General features: G+C 35.1%; 1 protein-coding gene across 2 annotated transcripts in view; it reads left to right on the top strand.

Moving 5' to 3' along the window:
* EEA1 (early endosome antigen 1) overlaps positions 1–22254 on the top strand; it is a 176314-nt gene that overhangs the window by 107241 nt on the left and 46819 nt on the right. For both annotated transcript variants that reach the window (XM_023224244.1, XM_023224179.1), the window contains exons 11-14: positions 6977–7315; positions 11323–11472; positions 13405–13524; positions 20279–20482. In XM_023224244.1, the coding sequence (XP_023080012.1) occupies positions 6977–7315; positions 11323–11472; positions 13405–13524; positions 20279–20482 (813 nt within the window). The remainder of the gene's footprint in view (positions 1–6976; positions 7316–11322; positions 11473–13404; positions 13525–20278; positions 20483–22254) is intronic.

The raw sequence follows: 22254 nt of genomic DNA, 5'->3' as shown, positions 1-22254 counted from the left end.
GATGTGAATGTGTTGGTTCATTTGTAATAACTTGAACTTAACATTTTGGTGAAATATAGTAAGGAAAAAGTTAAGAAAGAAAAAATAGGGCATAAGGGAAAAAAGAGAAATATGCTTAGCTATAAATACTAAACCTCCTGCCAACAGCCATGTGTATGAGCTTGGAAGTAGATGCTCCAATCCTAGTCAAGTTTTCAGAAACTGTAGCTCTGGCCAGCAGCTTACTATAACCTCATGAGAGACCCTGAGGTGAAATCACCCAGTTAAGCCACTTCTAGATTCCTGACCGTCAAAAACTATATGAGATAATAGATACTGTTTTCGGCTGCTGCCGTGAAGTTTCAGGGTAATTTGCTGCTCTTGGCCAGCACTTCTCTTTACATTCTCAAAATGATTAAGGACTCCAAAGAGCCATTTTTTTGGGGTGAGTTTACATCTATGGACACTTGCCATATCGAAATTTAAAAGGAATTTAAAAATATTTATTTATTTAAAAAACATTAACTCATTAGATATTAACATAAATAACATTTCTTATGAAAAATGACCATTTTTCTAAAACACAAGAGTTCAGCAAGAAAAATAGTTGTGATGTTTTACATTTTTGGAAAACTTTTTAATGTCTAGCTTAATATAGGACAGATAGATTCTCATATCTGCCTTTACATTCAATCTATTGTAGCATGTGGTTGAAGTATATGAAGAAAATTTAGTCTCACACAGATATGTGGTTGGAAAAGGAAGGTATATTTTAATACCTTTTTCAGATAATTGTGGCTTTCTTTATTTGATACTGTGCTCAAATTTGATAATAGTGTCTTAAAAGTTAGTTATAATGTAGAATCTGAAACCGTATCAGTGGACTTTTTGTACCCTTTAGCATTAAAATTTGGTCTATCTTGCCTTTTGAGTGGATCTTTTCCTGTGCATGATTCTGTAAGATCATGCATTAGTCATGTGGAAAATATTGGTTCATTGAGTGACTCAGATCTTCCAAATTTTGACACATTTTATTGTACAATATAAAAATAGTCACATTTGTCAATATCACTATGAATCTCAGAATAGGCTTTAAATATGAGGAAGCTGTCGAGCTCATGGTGGTGGATACATGTTTTCCAAAATTCTAAACTGTATTCGAAAGCTTGAGTTTTATTACTGGCAACAAATGCTATCAATTCTACTCTTTAAAGTGACAGATTCCCTTCCTTCTCAAGTCTGAATAATAATAGTTTGTTGGTCTTTCTAGTAAAAGTGGTGTTTCATAAAAAAAAAAAAAAACGTGTGGCTAGTTCAGTGTAACTCAATCACATGAATACTTTTCTTCATGACAACTGTATTATACTTTGGTGTGGAGCAGAAATGCTCCATGTATAATTCCTATTTTTTATTTTTCTTGCTACTACAAATATTCAAATATTATAGCTGGAACATTCATATATAAATCTTATGCATTTGTACAAGAATTTCTCTATGTTAGATACTTGAAGTGAAATTCCTGTCCTGTAGGGCAAACACATGCTCAGATTTACTAGATGACCTCCAGCTATTTTCCAAAGTAATTATACCAGTTTACCATTACCCCTTTCCCCATCAACTCTTGGTGTTGACTGATGTTTAAAATATAATCTTTTATAGCTGTGCTTTTCCCTAGTAAACTTCTAGATCCTTGCTCCCCTTTTATCTCCTGTCAAACTACACGGAGAAAACTTCTACGTAATTTAGTGTTGCCTTTGTCTCTCTGTTTGATTTTTAATTTCTTTGAACCCAGAGCTTACCTTCTATCTCTTGGAAGCTGACCAGGATCTGTAGAGTAGCAATTTACATGCAGTGGGTGTTTATGATCAGTGTAATTTATTATGTATTTCTCAAACATTAAGCTCCTAATAAAGGACATGATTTGAGGGTAGCTAAAATGTACAAATACTCTAGCATACATTTTGTGTGTGTCTGTGTGTATATTCACACATGCACATTATTGAAAGAAGTGCTGTGGCTATTTTATGAATAATACATAGAATCAAGATTATTTTAGTGTGTTTGAATTGGAACATTACTTATTAGGGAATAATAAGACCTTCTACTAATCTTAATAATGCCTTACATAAATTTAACACTTCGCAGTTTTGTTTTGTTTTTCCCAAAGGGTTTCTCTGTTCAGGATTTGGTCACCAGTCAGTACAAGCCCACAGTTGTATCTGCCTTTTCTTATTATCCTCACTATCTGCCTCTCTCACCCCTCCTTACCCCATGTCTTTGGGGTAATTATTGACAGTGGTGATTTTCAAGTGCTTTGAATTTGGAATCTCTCTACTTGGTCGTTTGAAGGCTATTACATGAAATGTCCTGGGCAGCTTTTGTGGGTCACAGGTAGTATCAACGTGGATAGGTAACATTGCAATATATAACGGATGGAAAAGATAATTGTTTTTGTGTTAATGTCAAAGTTTTCAGGTTTAAACCAGTATTTTATAATTACTAGTCTTGAAAACATAAAAACACAATGGAAAAATTGAAGAAACTTTCTTCTTAGTTTTCAATAAAAATAACTTCTGACATTTAAACAGCTCAATTAACTGTTTCCTTATAAATTCTAAACAAAATTATATTGCTTATCTACAGTCACTACTGTAATATAATATAGGTCATTGTAAGAGACATCATCCCTTTTCTGTCCTCCATTGCTCTCATTTTTCACCAGCCCCAGTTCTAAGGTGCTCACATGCCGAAGTGGGAGCCAGATTTGGCCAGTAGTTATTGCATAGCTGTGTATTACCACTGCATTGCAAAGTGGTATATTGATAAGAACAGTATGGTACAGTGGTCACAGGCATTCTTAAATTTCAGTTTTGACACTTACCGTCTGTGACACTAAGTCTCTGAAAGTCTGTTTACTCTCCTGCTAAGAAATATTATTATACCCACTTACCTCTTAGGATTAATAGGAACATTACATAAATTAATAGAAGGTAAAGTGCTTATTGACTTTTAGTAGCACCTTAGTGAATGTTGATTGTTGTTGGTGTTTTTTTTTTTTCCATAAATGAGAGAGAGTCTCACTCTTTTGCCCAGGCTGGAGTGCAGTGGCATGATCTCGGCTCACTGCAACCTCTGTCTCCCTGGTTCAAGAGATTCTCCTGCCTCAGCTTCCTGAGTAACTGGAATTACAGGTATTCACCACCATGCCCGGCTAATTTTTGTATTTTTAGTAGAGACAGGGTTTCACTATGTTGGTCAGGCCGGCCTCAAACTCCTGATCTCGTGATCCACCCGCCTCGGCCTCCCAAAGTGCTGGGATTACAGGTGTGAGCCACAGCACCTGACTGGTTGTTGTTTTTAATTGTTAAGTGTTGTGATACAGGATTGGGTCAAGACCAAGATGAGAGTTTTCCTAATTTACTGCCTAGTGAATCAGAAAATTCTTTTGTATAAAACATAACATTTTAGCTGAGTCTTTAAGGTTGCTAAGGAGCATTTCACATGTCAGAGGGGTTAAGACATTTCATTTTGAGAGCTAGGTGTACAAAAGGCATAGAACAATGTAAGAGCATATGTATCTCATAAAATAAGAGATGCTGGAGAGCTACAAAGTAGTTTAATTTGTTCATTCTCACCAAGCTATTCTGAGGAACAAGTGAGATGTGATCTCTGAAATAACTTTGTAACCTATAAAGCATTAAAAAATGGCATTCTTTTTATATTCATTTTATTACTTGAGCAAGTAACAAATGAAAAATAGAGCCTAATATAGGGAAATTGTCACTGTAAGAATATATATTGAGATAACAATTGGTGAGAAGATAAAAAGGGACTGGATATTTGGAAGGAAAGAATTTTGCTTACCCAAATGATAATTAGGTTATAACAAAGGAATAACATGCATTTTATAATTTAAATTTGAATAGGATATATTTTAGGGAGTACAAATTGATTTATTGAATGTCTCAGTTGTGTTATGAAAAATGTATTGGATTTAGAATCATAATCCATGACTCTGCCATTTGACCAATCATGTCAGGCTCTGTCAACTTCACCTTCTTCATCTGTAAAATCTCTATCACATATTTTGTTGTGAAGATGAAAATGGAGAAGTGAAAATGCTTTTATTATTTTTTAATGACTTTCACTATACTTTAAAAAGTCACTCTTCAAAAACCTTGTATTCACTATAGTATTTTCTTCAGATTCCATGGGAAGACCATAATAAAAATGAAAAGTTTTAATAATAAAATATAGTTAGCCTTTTACCTGTAAAAATTAGAAAGTGTTAGTGGATTAGGTTCTTTTAAAAAGAAAGAAGGTGGTTCTGGTACTTTTAAAGAAAATTTAATTCTCTTTCATCTGTGTAATAATGCTGGTAGATTTTGGTTATTTTTTTTTAGGACAAGGCAATTTTAAACAGTCCCTAGTTGCCATATATTTTTGCCTTTTAAAGAGTGAAACTATCAGCTGGGCATGGTGGCTCATGCCTGTAATTCCAGCACTTTGGTAGGCCGAGGCAGGTGGATCACAAGATCAGGAGATTGAGACCAGCCTGGCCAACATGGTGAAACTCTGTCTCTACTAAAAATACAAAAAATTGGCCGGGCATGGTGGCGGGCCCCTGTAGTCTCAGCTACTTGGGAGACTGAGGCAGGAGAATAGCGTGAACCCGGGAGATGGAGCTTGCAGTGAGCCGAGATTGTGCCACTGCACTCCAGCCTGGGTGCCAGAGCAAGACTCCGTCTCGAAAAAAAAAAAGTGAAACTATCTCAAGGGTGTATAGAAATGGTGGGATTAGTTGGTTACTTTCTAAGTAAGTCTGTGAGGAAGAAGACTAACTCATTTTAAGCCTTAATTTTTGTAGCATATTTTAAAAGGTATGTTCCACCCAAGTTCTCAGTGTATGTGAACATGGTTGTATTTATGAAATTCAGTAACTTAGAATTCTCTTAAAAAAGATTATTTATAGATTAATAAATAGACTTAATTTGCTTATAAATTCTAAAACAAATGTTGTTTTCCTAAATAAAACAAAGGTAGAATTATGTCAAGAAAAATTTGGAATTACAAAGAAATGTTTATAAAAAGACAATTTTTCTAACATATAGTTGAATCAGAAGTGTTATTTTTTTCTGTAATTTTCTTGGCTCTGTGTCTTTTTTTCTGTTTTTGTTGCTTGGTCAAGGCACACATCTTTTAGCTAATTTTGCTGTAAACTTAATGTTTGCTCTTCTTACTTTTAAGTCTGTCTGTCATCCTCTCTTATACATACTCTTTTTTTTTCTTTTTTTGTGACAGGGTCTTGCTCTTGTTGCCCAGGCTGGAGTGCAGTGGTGTGATCTTAGCTCACTGGAGCCTTTAACTCTTGGGCCCAAGCATACCTCCTGCTTTAGCCTCTCGAGTGGCTGGGTCATACTGCCATGCCTGGCTAATTTTTTTTTTTTCTTTTGTTAGAGATAGGGTCTTGCTATATTGCCCAGGCTGATCTTTAACTCTTGACCTCAAATAATCTTTCTGTCTCAGCCTTACAGAGTGCTAGGATTACAGCTGTGAGCTGCTGCACCTGGCCTCTGTTATATATACTTTTATCATCTTTCCAGACACTGCTTTTCCATAGTGTATTCCTGTTTGATAATTAACATTAGCTTATTTTTTCTTAGACAAATGTTCGAGAACCTTTATTCCTGCATTTCCCATGTTGGGGAATGCAGCAATAAAGATATATTTCTATTGTCCCCTGTGAGATAATAGGGTTTTGCTGTCACCCCACCTGAAACTTGTTTGCCTTTTCCTTCGTGTCTTATACATTTATATAGAGCAGATGGCATGTATCATGTGTATGTATTACATGATTTTTCCCATCGCTTTTGAAACCAGACTCAAACTTCATGGTATTTAGATGATCTTACTAGTTAGCTCCCCTTGACTTTGCTCATTTTTTTAAAAAAATTGTGCCTTAAGAAATTTGACACGCTTTTCTATTAGTCAATTCTGACTCGTACATTATGTTTTAACTTTCTTAGAAAGATTTTTTGTTGTTGTTGTTGTTTTGTTGTGTGATTTCATTTAGAGTATATTCTGTTTAAGGTATGAAGGCTTTGATTGGTCTCTCCTATTTCAGTATCATCCCCTTCCAGCACACTGCATGTTAGTTCGTACACTAACGGTCCACTAACTGACTCACCAGGTACTTACAATAGCTTCTTATCCTGGCTGGATGTCTTACAGAATTTAGTTAAAATTCTGATCCATATTTTATGCTTAAATATGTTTACTTTAAAGTTTAGTGTTAATTTTTACAACCCCACTGAGACCAGGCTTTGACATTAGATTAGGTTGGTTGTTCCAGATCTTTGATTAGAAGTGTTATTTTTATGTTTTATACTTGATAGCATTGAGTAAAATGACAAAATTTAAGGCAGGTGAGTGATAGCTTTAGATCATTTTTTAATACACCTAGAAAAAAATTTGAATTAGTCTTAGCTTGTGCCTCTAAAACTTGGTCTTTAACAAGAAGAGCATAAAACGATGCAATCGATAGGTTAGGTGCATTAAAACAGTGGATGCTACTGCTGCGCTAAAGCTCTTACCAACTATGAGACTGCACAGTGAAAAATCAAAGTTTGCATAGTATATTGTTACTCAGAATAATTTGTTGGTAGAAAAGCAGTTTTAATTTTTAACTCAAATGGAAGAATATAAATAATGTCACATACCCTAAAAAATCCAGTAGATTTTATTATTTTTATTTTATGTCAACACTTGCTTGGCAATTCTTAAGTTGTATTAGTAGAATTTAGTCAAATGGACCAATACTGAAATCACAAGTTACTATGTAATGATTTAATTCTTGGCTAGAACATTGTCACTGTTTTATATTTTAATATTGACTAAAATGTATAGTAGGAGACAGTACTGCTCCAAAGATTGTTCGAATAATTGGAGTAATTTAAAATATTAGAAAAGGAAATAAATTGTTAAATTGATATTTTAGAACTTGACAGAAAACTTGCTAAAAAAAGAACAAGACTATACTAAGTTAGAGGAGAAACATAATGAAGAATCTGTGAGTAAAAAGAATATTCAGGCAACCCTTCATCAAAAAGACCTAGATTGTCAGCAGCTTCAATCAAGATTGTCTGCATCTGAAACCTCACTGCATAGAATACATGCAGAACTAAGTGAAAAAGGAGAAGCTACTCAAAAGCTCAAAGAAGAATTATCTGAGGTAGAGACCAAGTACCAGCATCTAAAGGCGGAGTTTAAGCAGCTACAACAACAGAGAGAAGAAAAGGAGCAGCATGGGTTACAACTCCAAAGTGAAATTAATCAAGTAAGAGCTGTTAATTTTATTTATTGTAATTCTCCCTCTGGTTTCTTCTTCATGTACTTGATGGTTATTTGATCATAATATAGTTCATGTTGAAAAAATATTGCCATTTTAAAAGATTAACTCTTAACTTTTATATCCAGTAGTGTTGTCAGATCTCATTTCTTCTAATTTCCATGTCCCTTAAGAAAAAAAATTATAATATCCATTTTACAGCTTTGTGGGGAATTGTTTGTGAATTGATATTATAAATTGCTTAGGATGGTACCTGGGGCATGTAGGTACTCACTAGGTTGTAGCTATTATAATTAATTTAAATTGTTGACCATTCTTTCATTTGAAATTTTTTTGTTACAAAATTTTAAAAGCGTCATTATTATAAAATAAACAGCATACAGATTAGATATTTTTAAAAAATCATGTGTTTTAGGGAAAATTTTTTTGAAAATAAATAAAAATTAGATATTTCATAGAAAGTAAATCAGCCCTAAATGCTGCAGCTATTTTCTATAGGTAAATAATACATGAATCACATATATATAAAATATATATAATATATACTATATATTTATGAATATAAATATATATTTATATAGTGTATATATAAAATATGTCATGATATTTATGTCATATATTGATATATATAATTCATATATTATTTACCTATATAGCTCATATTTTGAACTATATTATTTACCTATACAAAAGTATTTTGTATAGGTTAGTCTAGCTTAAAGGCACAAACTATTTTGTATAAGTTAATAATATAGTGGCTATCAGATGAAGTTTAATGCAAGTTTTGACTTTGCCATTAACTTAATTTTTTAATGCCTGTGTTCTAATTATTGCTTTAGGTAACATTGAAAATTGGTTGAAAATGGAAATTGGGGGATATTCAAGTCCTCAGCTACTTTTTTGATAATGTTCAGCTGTTTTTCTAAAATGACAGTGATACTTTATTTTGCTGTAATTAATAATTTTCATGGCTTTCTATCCTTTAGTAGTAATAATAATAATAATGATTATGTTAGTAATTTAATGAGCTTCAGTTATATTTCAGAAGTTAGAGTAAGCACTTCACATATGCTAATACTAATTTTTGAGTTTGTACTGTGAGTTCCATGATACAGTAAATCAGAAGAGTTAAAAGTATTTCTGTAACATGTGTTCTCCTTCCCTGTTTCTGCTAGCCCTGTCCTCCTTGTTTCACTCTTAAACCACTCTAACAACTGCAAACTGATCTGCCTTCCCACTTGCCCCTGACAAACTGATCCTTTATATAGGCATCAGAGTAATCTATATTAAAGGCAAATCTTACCATGTTCTAACCATGCTTTAAGCCCATTAATAACTCTTTATGACCTAATGGATTAAGTTGAGGTCCCTTGTTATGACATGCAGTATCCATAGTGGTCTTGTTGGCCTTACTCCTCAGCAGTTTACCCTTCTTTTCCTTATTCTTCACTGCAAGAATACGGAAGTGTCTTTAGTTTTCTGTGTCTTGCTTTTGTTGTATCATTCAGTCTGCCTTCTTGACCTGAAATATTCTTTTTGTTCTTCTTCACCTTGATAGATACTATTTACTTCACTTGTCACTTTTTATAATTTTTTTTTAAAGAACAAGATCATGTTCTTTATAGCAACGTGGATGGAGTTGGAGGCCATTGTCCTAAGTGAACTAATATAGGAACAGAAAATCAAATACCACATGTTCTCACTTAAAAGTGGGAGCTAAATATTAAGTACATATGGACACAAAGAAGGAAACAACAAATGGCCAGGCCTGCTTGAGGGTGGAAGGTGGGAGGAGGGTGAGGATCGAAAAACTACCTATTGGGTACTATGTTTATCACCTAGGTAATGAAATAACCTGTACACCAAACCCCTGTGACACGTAATTTACCTGTATAACAAACCTGTACATGTACCCCTGAACCTAAAATAAAAGGTAAAGATTTGAAAAAATTTAAGAAATACATTTAGGGGGTACAAGTGCAGGTTTCTTGCCATGTATATATTGTGTAATGGTGAAGTCTGGACTGTTAGTGTACCCATTGCCCATATAGTAACCATTGTACCCAACAGGTAATTTTTTAACCCTCACTCGCCCCTCTCCCAACACTCTCCCTAGAAATCCTTTCTAAACATGCCACTGCTTCCCCACACCCAAGATAGCTTAAGCATGTACATATCTTTAATATTTTACTTATACCATAATATAGTTTATTATCATAATTTGTGTCTTTCTTTACTAGACGCTGAACTCTTTGGGTACAAAGACCATGTCTTATTCATTTTTTATTTTTACTACCTGGCATTTTGCTTGTTTTTTTGTTGTTGTTGTTGTTTTTGTTTTTTTTTTTGAAGACAAGCTGGAGTGCAGTGGCATGATCTCGGCTCATTACAGCCTCCATCTTCCGGGTCCAAGCAGTTCTCGTGCCTCAGCCTCCTGAGTAGCTGGGACTTCAGGCATATGCTACCACACCCAACTGATTTTTTGTGTTTTAGTAGATACGGGGTTTCACCATGTTGCCCAGGCTGGTCTCGAACTCCTGAGCTCAGGCAATCCACCCTCCTCAGCCTCCCAAAGTGCTAGGATTACAGGTGTGAGCCACCGTGTCCAGTCAGCATTTTGATTGTTAATCTGCCTATGTTTTAGTGAGTGAATGAATGAATAAATGTAAGCATTCATAATGGAAGGAAACTGAGCCATGGGGATATCAATGAATAACTTAAACTAACTTATATATTTGAGTTTTAGTTCAGATAAACAAATTTAGCATTTATGCTTTCTTTTTTCCTTTTTCTTTTTCTTTTTTGAGATGGAATCTCACTTTGTCTCTGCTGGAGTGCAGTGGCAAGATTTCAGCTCACTGCAACCTCCGCTTCCTGGATTCAAGCAATTCTTCTGCCTCAGCCTCCTGAGTAGCTGGGATTACAGGCATAAGTCACTGTGCCTGGCCGCATTTATGCTTTCTAAAAGACACATGCCTCATTTACTAGGGGATACAGAAATGAATAAGAAACAGTACCTGCTTTTAATAATTGTGTAAATCTTATGGAGAGGATAAGGCAAGTACTATAGATCATACTAAAGATTATGAGAATTATAATAAAAGGATTCCATATATTATGGGAAATTGGAAGAGTTTCTTTCTTCTGTTCCCCCATGTAGTACTTCAGCTGTTGTAATTTTTTATCCAATTATGTGATCAGGAAATCTTTGTATTAGGGAGAGGTGGTACTTGGAATTGGGGATATCAGATAGGTTTTGACAGGTGGCAGTTTGAAAGAGATGTGTCTTCCAGCCAGAGGGATTAGTGAGAGCAAACTAGTGGCAGGAAAGTGTTGTAAGAGGCAGGAAGGGACACTGATTTGCTGTTAGGATAGAGTATATATAACAGGGGTGGACTACTTGTGATGGTTCTTAACTGCCTTAGTTTTAATTGAGTGGCATTTGTAAAGTTAATGAATGAGGGTTACTATATATATATATGATTATTTCCTCTATTGTATTTAGAAATTATATGCCAATATGAGGACTTGGGAATGCACTGGACAGTATCCAATACCCAAATATAAAACGTTAACTGTAGTAGTTCTTGGCTATGGAAAAGCAACAAGAATCACTGTGGAATTTTAAACAATACTGTAGAATAGATCTGAATGTGTACTAAGTGTCTTAATTTTTAAGTTGTATTTTATTCTTTTAAGTTTCTGAAAATTCCAACACTTATATCCAAACAGGAGCCTGCATTTAAGAGAGCAGTAACATAACACAAAAACAAAAATTGTGATGTTTAACCATAATTTTATGTGATTCATTATAATATATGATTAAAATTCAGTTGCAGTTAAAATCACTATATAAAATCTTAGGTTTCCTCAAAGTATCATGAAAATTGAGATATTGTACTTATTTTGGTGAAAGGTAAAACATTGTTTGGAAAGTAGGTGGTCGTGTGTGTGTGTTTATACATATGTACATACATTTTTTTCTTTTTTTAAAGTTACATAGCAAACTTCTGGAGACAGAGCGCCAACTAGGGGAAGCTCATGGTAGGCTGAAGGAACAGAGACAGCTTTCAAGTGAAAAGTTGATGGATAAAGAACAACAAGTGGCTGATTTACAACTCAAACTTTCTCGGTTAGAAGAGCAGGTAAGCTAGCATTTATTGATAGGTTTGAGGTATCTTTAACATGATTATGATTCATCAATCTGTTAATTGTCAGAGCTTTAATTGGACTTTAAGTCCAAGTGCAAATTTATTATTCTCCAGTAGCAACATCCTGCTTATTAACTACATTAAGTCATTTTGTTGTAATTGTATTCCCTAAAGTTCTCAACAAAAATGCACAAAGAAAAGTTAACTCTTTCAGCTTTAGGCAGGAAAAATTCTGGGGGTGAACCCATGAGGCTGCTAGAGCCTTCCTACTTAGGAAGGACTACTTCCTAATGAAACAGTAAACTATGAATTGTTGGTAAAGATCATTAATGACATGTAGTTGGTATATATAAACTTTGAGTTTCCACTTAAGGATTTTTGCTTTTAAAAATTAAGCATATATTTGAATGCTGTCCCTCATTAGACTTGTGGTTGCTATAAATGATGCCTGTAATATAAAGTAAAAGTTATTAAATTACATCTTTATTGCAATTAAACACATTATTTTTTAGTTTTAAGTTTTTAATTTTTAATTTAATTTTATTTGTTTTTTTTTTTTTTTTTTTTTTTTTGAGATGGAGTCTTGCTCTGTTGCCCAGGCTGGAGTGCAGTGGCCGGATCTTAGCTCACTGTAAGCTCCGCCTCCCGGGTTCACGCCATTCTCCTGCCTCAGCCTCCCGAGTAGCTGGGACTACAGGCGCCCACCACCTCGCCCGGCTAGTTTTTTTGTATTTTTTAGTAGAGACGGGGTTTCACCATGTTAGCCAGGATGGTCTTGATCTCCTGACCTCATGATCCGCCCGTCTCGGCCTCCCAAAGTGCTGGGATTACAGGCTTGAGCCACCGTGCCCGGTCCTTTTATTTGTTTTTGAGACAGGGTCTCATTCTGTCACCCTGGCTGGAGTGTAGTGGCACGATCTCGGCTCACTGCAACGTCTACCTCTTGGGTTCAAGCAGTTATCCCGCCTCAGTCTCCCCAGTAGGGACTACAGATGTGCGCCACTACGCCCGGCTAGTATTTGTATTTTTTGGTAGAGATGGAGTTTTACCATGTTGGCCAGGCTGGTCTTGAACTCCTGACCTCAAGTGATTTGCCTGCCTCAGCCTCCCAAAGTGCTGGGATTACGGGTGTGAGCCACCATGCCTGGTTGGAATTAAACACATATTCTACAATAAAATCTGCAGCTTCAGCAATAGATTTTCTTCTAGACCTAAAATCTTAGATGTGGTAAATGATCGTATTCTTTTCCAGTAAGTGATAATTATGACTATTAAGAAAAAAATAAAAGAAATACTGATATGTGGTTTAAATTATTGTTACAAATAATTTATATGTAATTCCTTGATCATACTAGTTTACAAAAAAGTTAATAAACTAAATACCAGCCCGGAGAAAGTTCTTTTAGGATAAGCCTATTTATAGAAAATAGTTTCTTTAACATGAGATTAAGATTCTATAAGTAATGAGGTACTGCTTTTTTTTTTTTTTTTTTTTTTGAGACAGTCTCTTTCTGTCGCCCAGGCTGGAGTGCAGTGGTGCAATCTCGGCTCACTGTGACCGCCTCTCGGGTTCAAGTGATTCTCCTGCCTCAGCCTCCCGAGTAGCTGGGACTACAGGTGCCTGCCACCACACCTGGCTAATTTTTGTAGTTTTTTTTTTTTTTTAGTAGAGATAGGGTTTAACCATATTGGCCAGGCTGGTTTTGAACTCCTGACCTTGTGATCCACTTGCCTTGTCCTCCCAAAGTGCTGGGATTACAGGTGTGAGCCACTGCGCCCAGCCAAGGTGCTGCTGTTAAAGTTTATCTTATATATTACCTGAATTTATTGTTCTGTTCAGACTTGAGAATTGAAGTAATGCCAGATACTTATGAATGATAGCATTATGCCTTTAAGTTCTCAATTGACAATCTGCGTTTTTTTAAGTTGAAGGAAAAAGTTACAAATTCTACAGAATTGCAGCATCAATTAGATAAAACAAAGCAACAGCATCAAGAACAACAGGCTCTTCAGCAAAGCACCACGGCAAAACTTCGAGAAGCTCAGGTAAACATTAGTTGCGTTATTAGCCTTGTAAACAAAAATTAATTACCATTACATAGAATATAAGAGAAAAAATAAAATTACCTAATCCAAATCATTATCCTTTTGTTGTGGTAAAACTAGAAAATACAAAATACTTGATTGTGAGGGATTTTGAGAATTTTGAAGTCTGAATAATCAGAAAATTCTTTTTCTTTTGATTACTATGTTGAAAAGTTTTTCCAACTTAGTGTAAAATATTAATTATAAACAAATTTATTATGCATTTATTATATTTTATATATTAATTTAAATTTATTAGATTTATCTATTAAATATGTTTAGTTAAATAAATTTATTTAAATTACTTATAAATAATTTATTCATTATTGTTTCTTATTGATTAAAATACAGTATTTGGAAAATCAAAAATGTTCAAATAAAATTTTCTGGCATCGTTAGCCCAGTAAGGAAGAATATTTTGTATTTCCTTCAGTAGAACTTAGTATTTGTTGGTCATTTCTTTTCCTGCTTTATAATCATCATCTGAACACTGGAATTGTAGGTGTAGAAAATATAATTGTTTGGGTTAAATTTATACGAAGTCTGCAGCGTAGCTTAGAATATTTAAAGAAGTTTTCATTTTGTTATGATAAGGGAAGATTGTCCAAATGTTGAAATGAATTTGACTTTGATATGTTTTAATTATTATTATTATTTATTTATTTATTTTTTTGAGGCCGAGTCTCCCTCTTTCGCCCAGGCTGGAGCTGGAGTGCAGTGGCGCTATCTCTGCTCACTGCAAGCTCCGCCTCCCGGGTTCACGCCTTTCTCCTGCCTCAGCCTCCCGAGTAGCTGGGACTGCAGGTGCCCGCCACTGCACCCGGCTAATTTTTTGTGTTTTTAGTGGAGACGGGGCTTCACCAGGATGGTCTCGGTCTCCTGACCTCGTGATCCGCCCGCCTCTGCCTCCCAAAGTGCTGGGATTACAGACGTAATCCACCACGCCTGGCGTTTCACTGTGCTCAGCACTGTGAATAGACAGAGTACTTGCCCTCTAGGAGATGGCAATCTAATGATATGTACGTAGAAACAATATTGTAGTTTGAGGGAGGCAATAAATAATATGCCCTTCTCTTCTGAGCTTGGAGAGTGGCATGGGAGTCAGATAAATAGAGATCAAAATATTGGATTCATTTATTTGTTCTTTTATTCAGTTAGTCAAAAAACATTTATTAACCTCTACTCTCAGCCAAGGAACTGATTTTGTGAACTTAGCAGTGAACAAAACAGACAAAAATATCTGCTCGCATGGAGCTTAGTGAGAGAGGCAACGATAACCAACGTAAATAGGCAAAATATATAGCATGTTAAATGGTGATAAGTGCTGTGAAGATGAAGGAAGGAGGGATGAGGAGTTGGAAGTGTTTTGGGGGGACCAAAGTTGGGACTGCAGTGTTAGGCCTCTTTGAAAAGATGAAAGACCTGAAGGAAGGAGAAGCCTGTGATTCAGAGAGAAGAACATTAGTACGTTAAATGGTGCAGAGGCAGGAGCATGTCTCAAGAATAACGGGAAGTCAGGGCTGGAGTGGGAGAGTGTTAGAAGAGTTAAAAAGGGCAGGTCATAGAGCTCACAGGATATCAGAACCTCTAGTGCCTTATAGGTAATTTTAAGGACTTTATTTTACTTTGAGTTAAGATGAGAAACCATTGGAGGGTTCTGAGCAAAGCAGTGATATGATTTGACTTATGATTTCACAGAATTATTCTGGCTGATGTATTGAGAGTAGACTGTACAGGTACATAAGTAGAAGCATAGAAATTAGCTAAAAGGCTACTGCAATAATCCAGATAAGAAATGATGTAGCTTGGATTAGAGTGGTAGTGAGAAGTCAGATTCTAGTTTTGCTTTAAAGGTAAAGCTGACTGATTTATTATAGAGTATTCAGAGTGAACTTAAGGGTGACTCCAAGGATTTTAGTCTGGGCATTTAGAAGGATGGAGACCAGATAAAATGAAGATGGGGAATCCCACTGGATTTGGCAATATGGAGGTCATCAATGACCTTGATTAGGGTGATTTGCATAAAGAAGTGAGACAAAAACCTGATTGGAGAGGGTTCAAGAGAGAATGGAAAGAAAAAGTTTGATAGAGTGAATATAGATAACTCTAGGAGCTTTATTGTAAAGGTCAAGGAAGAAATGGCAATAGTAAAGCAAGTGTGAAGAATTTGGTATAAGTCAGCAGCCAAGTGGGCTTTCTTATACTGTACCCAGAATTAACTTTATTAGTTTAACCACAAAGCTAGAAATGGCAGCCTTTCACCTTTTTGCAGACAGGTTGTCTGTCAGACTGAGGGAACAGCAGGGACTCAGTTGAACATGGTTATTTGTTCCTTATTCTACACTATCCAATAAGTTTACATTCTTATTCCCTGGAGAGGAATACAGAAAGGATGAAAGACGGGCCAGGCAAAGTCCCTCATTATGGAAACATGAAAAGTCCTCACAACTAACAAAAGAGATGTAATGAGTCTAGTTCTAGGTGTGTATATGTATATAAAATTATTACGGTGGCATAGAGAATAGTTACCTAACCCAAACAGAGTCTGGAAAAGAGCAGCCGTGGAAAACTTTTTAAAAGTGACAATCTGAGCGCAAAGGATGAGTAGATATTTCTGGGGTGCAGAGATGGTGGTAGTGAGAAGTTTACTCCAGATAGAATTTACAAGGATGAAGGATACTGAAGCTAGTGTGAACTAAGCTCTTAGGTTTTGCTGTACCTTGAAGTGTGAGTTAGAGATTACTTAAGAAGTCAGAGCATTAGATATGGGTAAGTTTATAGAAGATCTCATGTGACATTTGTATTTCAAGATGGAAAGATTTTGAAGATGGAAAGGTATTGAAGGTCTTAAGAAAGAATTGCCATAGTCAGATTTGCTTTTTAAATTATTCTTGTTGATGTGTGCAAGATGGATTTGGGTGGGAATATTCTGGAATGAAATGAATTAAAAGACTAATATATGCAGCAGTTCAGATGAAAAATAATACTAGTCTTAGTTCAAGCAGTTGTTGAAGTCATAGGGACAAATGTGAGAAATACTTATAAGGTAAAAATAAATGATCAGCACCGGTTAACTTAATAGATAAAAGGGATGAGGGAGAAGGGGTGTGACTTCCAGGTTGATAGCGTTGGGTGCATGGTAAATGGAGGTGTCATCAGCTGTGTTAGTGAATGTGATACAAATGGCCATTTCATAGGGCAGTGCGATGTGTTCAGTTTAGGACGTGTCTTGAGGCACCAGTGTGATATATTTAATATTTAAAGCTTGGAGGAAGGAATCGTGTTGTATATGTTAACCGAGAGAGACATCAGAATATATGAAGTAAATGGAATTATTAGAGTAGATGTGATCAACCAGAAGAGAGAGTATAGTGAGAAAAATAGATAATTGGTAACATAAGACTTCTGAGAAACACCAGCCCTTAAGGGATGACTAGTTAGAAGAAGAGCAGCCCCAGGAAGAGTGAGAATGGTCAGAGTAATTAAGAAGAACCTGCAGAGTGGAAGCCAAAGGAATAGGAAGGGTCGAAAGTTAGGGGTAATCAGCACCTTCAAATGTGGGTTTGTGTGGTGGCGATGCTTAGTATGATAAATGAAAAATACCAATTAGATTAAGCAATTAAGTAAATTGATAATGTTGCTAAACATAATTTCAGTAAAGTAATAGAGGTGAAAATCTGATTGTCGATTAATAAGTAAATGAGAGATGAGGAAATTAGGAATGTAAATATAAATTATTTTTGAAATGTCAGTGTAAATTGTTTAAACACTGGGCAGAAACTGGAGGGGGATGTGTCCTGGGGAGTGTTTTTGAGAATAAGAGAGACCTGGACATGTCTATAGTCTAGGACAAAGGGATTCATAGGGAGGGAGTTATTAAGGATATTGGGGGAGAAGCGGCTGAGGGAATAAGGTATTGTTAAGAAGCTACGATGTTACTGATACACTGGGGGAGGGTGAAATTAAACTCATCCACTGAAGCTTGAGGAAAGGAGGTAAATATGGAGTGGGGCATATATACATAGCTCCATATATCTGTATATATAAATATATGTATATATTGTTATATGTATATCTATATATGTCTCATGGATCAGAAGAAGAGTAGTAGGAGATGAGTTTAGAGCATTGGAAAAAGAATGTGGTTAATTGAAGGTTTCTTGTTAAATTCTAGTTTATAATAATATAGATTTATATTATTAAACATAGTTCTAATTGTATGTGTATATAATATTTATATATACCTATTATTTTATATAACTTTTTTTTGAAAATCAAGATTGATCATTCCTGAAAATCTCATGTTTCTTGATAAAGTTGGAGATAGTAATAGCTGAATATCAGGCAAGCAGAGATTGAGAATGTAGAGATAATATGGAATCTTTTAAGTAGTTATTGAGGGGAATATTTGAGGGTGAGGACCTCATTCAAATAAAAAACTTGACAAGATAATTCTGAATATATACTGTGATGGAAGTTGAAACCAGAACCAGAAATTTGTAGTAGCACCAATCTATGGAACTTTGTGATTTTACTCCAGTAGTGCTTAAGTATAGGAATGGAGAATTGGGCTTTTTTGGGAGTGGCTCTTGGAAATTTTTGGGTGGAAGGAGATGGACAATGTGGTTGAAAGAATAGTTAAGGTTAGGTCATATCTATATAGGAAGTTCACGAAGAAAATCTAGGCATATGTTGAATATGTTAGAAGGAAATTGACATCTCTGACATTGAATAACAGAAATTAGGTCATTAAATTGGAAGGCAGTAAGTTGTGGTCATAGAGTAGGATAGTTAGAAATTTCTAGCTGGAAGAATTTCAGGTGGTTACAAATCCTATATGAGTGTGTGAAATGTGGAATGAGTAAAGGTCCAGGAATTAAGATGATATGAATGTTGAGGCTATGCTCTTAATTATTTATGTATTTTGTATTTCCCAGGAAATTGGCAGAAATTGGGATTGAGAGAAAGACTAAATCAGGTCTCAAGTCTTCAGTGAATGAGGTAGGGATTTATAGATGATAGCAACAAAAAGTAGAGAGTAGAATAAGTAAATGGCATAATCCCCAGAGCAACACGAAGCTTTCACATGAGGGAGAGAGTAATGGCAGTGAAACACCAGGAAAAGGTCACCCTCCTCTGCTTCCCAGTGGAATAGACGTTACTGACCAGAGCAGGGTGAGGGCTGAGGGAGAATTGGCATCTGTAAAGGGAGAATCAAATTTCAGTTAAGACTTGGAAACAGAGTGACTATATATCTATATCTATACATCTATATCTATATATCTATATCTAGATATGTAGATATATATCCACTATGTAACAAGCCTGCTCATTCTGCACAAGTATCCCAGAGCTTAAAGTGTATGTATAAATATCTATATCTATATCTATATATCTTTCTATATATAGATATAGATATTTATATATACACTATATATATTTATATATATACACTATATATTTATATATACACTATAAGCTCTGGGATACTTGTTCAGAATGAGCAGGTTTGTTACATAGTTACATATGTGGCCATGGTGGTTTTCTGCATCCATCAACCCATCATCTAGGTTTTAAGCCCCACATACATTAGGTATTTGCTCTAATGTTCTCCCTCTCCTTGCCCCGCAACCCCCAACAGGCCCCGGTGTGTGATGTTCCCCTCCCTCAGAGTGACTTTTATGGAAAGAAGCTTAGGCCTGGAATTCTGATTCCAGATTAGTGGAATGTAGAGAGAGGAGTTATCTATCGGTGGCAGGAACAGAGACTGAGAGGCAGAGAGGTTTGGTTGCCTTTTGTCATTTGACCAAAACTTAGAAGGATGAGAAGTATGCTTGAAAGTGACTGATCTCAAATATTTTAATATTGGCACAAATCATGAGAGTACCACATGGTTGCTGGGTCTGTGTCAGCAGAGTGGTGTGAAAGTAAAAGAAGAGGGATCCCTTGCTGTATCAATAGAAGAGTTCTTTTAGTGTATTGAAGTGAGCCTGCATGTATATGTGATTTAGAGTGTAATAATTTATTTTTCTATTCATTCAGTGACTTTTTAGAATGTATGTGTCAAATATCTTGGATATATCAATGACTAAGACACAAAAATCCTTTTTAGAGTATACATTTTAACGGAGGGTGGTTGGAGTGAGGCAGATCAGCATGACAAATAAGCAAATTATTTAGTGTGTTGGAAAGTAAGCATGGAAAGAAAATGATAACCAAGATAGGGAATACTGGGAAAGGCTGAAATTTTAAATGGAATGGTCAGAGTAGTCCTAATTAAGAAGGTGATGTTTGAGCAAACATTTGAACGGGGAGTAAACTATATGACTGTGTGGGGGAAGAGTTCCAGGCCGAAGGAGTAGTTAGTACACTAAGGCTTCGAGGTGGGAGTGTGCCTTGTGTGAGATTGAGTCTCATGTGTCTGAAATTAGGGTCAGAAAAAGAGTAGTAGCAGGAGGTCATATTAGAGTGTTAGAAAAAAATGTGGTTAATTGACAGTTTTTTGTTAAATTCTAGCTTATAATGATATAGATTTATGTTATTAAATATATAGTTCTAAGTGCTTAACTAAATTTACCATGTTAAAATGTAATAGTTTTAAGAAAATGTAAGACTGAGAATTTGAGTGACAGAATTTATTGTTAGTCATTTTATGTTTGAGGAATAACTTTTTAAGTTCTCTATTCTTAAAGTAGTGGTTTTCAATTCTTTACAGAATGATTTGGAACAAGTTCTACGTCAAATTGGCGATAAGGACCAAAAGATCCAGAACCTTGAAGCTTTATTACAGAAGAGTAAAGAAAATATTTCATTACTAGAAAAAGAAAGAGAAGATCTTTATGCAAAAATTCAGGCTGGTGAAGGAGAGACTGCTGTTCTTAACCAGTTACAAGAAAAAAACCATACACTACAGGAGCAAGTAAGCTTGTAAAATATATTATATTTCTAAAATTTACTTCTGTCTCTCTAAGTCTTACTAAGTGCTTTATTTAAATGATTCTTCATTCTTGCTCTTTTTAGCACATTTTAAATGTTACATATTTTTATGACAAATAGCATCTCATGTACCTTAAGAGGCAGATTACTATTGTAGTGAAACATGATTTGACAAAGGAAAATTTCTCAGTTCATGTCCCTGGATGTAAGTGTGACTATGAATAAATCATTTTACATTGTTAGCTCACTGGAAAAACAGAAATATTAATATACTTGCTTAATGGCATTTTGTGATGTTTAAAAAAAAGAATAATGAAATGTATTCATAAATTGAAGATATTAATCAAGTGTTAGTTTTTACTGTGTATTAATATACAGACTTAATAGTAACATATTTTGATAAAGTATATGTCTTTGCATCATGTATAGCCAATAATAATTTTGATAAGTTGCCTTAATGTTTCAACATTAAATGTAGTTTAAGAAAAGTTTATAAAATTTAGATAAATACATTTTCAAACAAAAAAGAATTTACAGTTGCTCTTTTGGAAGAATTGTGTAATAAGAGAGTTATTATCTAAATGAGAAAATATTTGAAACAAAGTGTCAGAAGGCCATATCACTTTTCTAATTTTAGAATTAGAATATAACAGATTTCCGTCCAAATTTCAAAGTTAGTTTTGAAGAATTCTTTAGGTTAGTTTTTGGTTGTATACAACTTGGCGTTGCTTATCATATAAATATGGTCAGGAAGCCATGCGTTCATGTTAAAGAATAAATTAAAATAAATCTGTTTTCTGGCCATATTGGCATAGTTAATACCTATTTAACTCTTCTGCCATAAACACCAAGAAAAGTGGAAAAAATGTACAAAACCACTGTTTTCAGTCATTGGGCAATAGGCAGTGCAGGACTGTGATCCCTGAGAGAAGAGAAACAAGTGATATGAACTCTTTGACCACGCTAACTTTTGATCCAGAGACATTTTCCAGACTGTGGCACAGCTTGGGGGAACCTAAGGAAAGCCCAGTGGTCTATGTGAGATATTAAATTAAATTGAGAGACTGAAGTTCAGGGAGGTTAAGGCAGATTGAATTTGTAGGGTAGGATACCAGAAAGGAAAGAGCAGTACAGAGAAAAAGCTTCAGTAATCTGCTTAGGAATCCACTTGAGGCTTTGTTGAATGCCAAGTTTTATATTTGTAAAGTGGGATTCTATGAGGCCAGACAATGAATACTATCAAGGAGCTACAGGCTGAAAAATTACTAGTGCTTACACAGGACTGGGAGATGTTCAGGTTCCAGCCAATCAGAAGAAAGGTGTGGCTGAACACTTTGGGAGTATTTAGTAGACATATCAGAGATGTCATAACTTAGGAGAGGAGTAAGGCTAAACTAGCCCTAGAGTAAAAGCTACCATACACCTGACCTTACAAAGTGTAAAAAAAAAACCTTAAAAGGATCCAGTAGAACCACAAATATATTAAATACATGCTGGGACAAAACATTCTTTGAAAGAAGACAACAAAATCGAGAGTGGTCATAATAAATAGTGAAAGATTACTACACATATGAAGAAACAGAAACAATGTGAGCCATGACCAGGAGAGAAATTATTCAGTAGGAACAGACCCTAAAGTAAGAGATGATAGAGGCACCAGACAAGTACTTTAAAACAGCTCTTCAAATATGCTTATGGATAGAAACAAAAAACTATAACGATGGAGACAGAAGTGGAAATAACTGGGTGCAGTAA

This window comes from Piliocolobus tephrosceles, chromosome 10, assembly GCF_002776525.5.
Source record: "Piliocolobus tephrosceles isolate RC106 chromosome 10, ASM277652v3, whole genome shotgun sequence".
Classification (NCBI taxonomy): domain Eukaryota; kingdom Metazoa; phylum Chordata; class Mammalia; order Primates; family Cercopithecidae; genus Piliocolobus; species Piliocolobus tephrosceles.
Note: the sequence above shows the minus strand (reverse complement) of the source record. Positions and strands in the feature narration are given on the sequence as shown.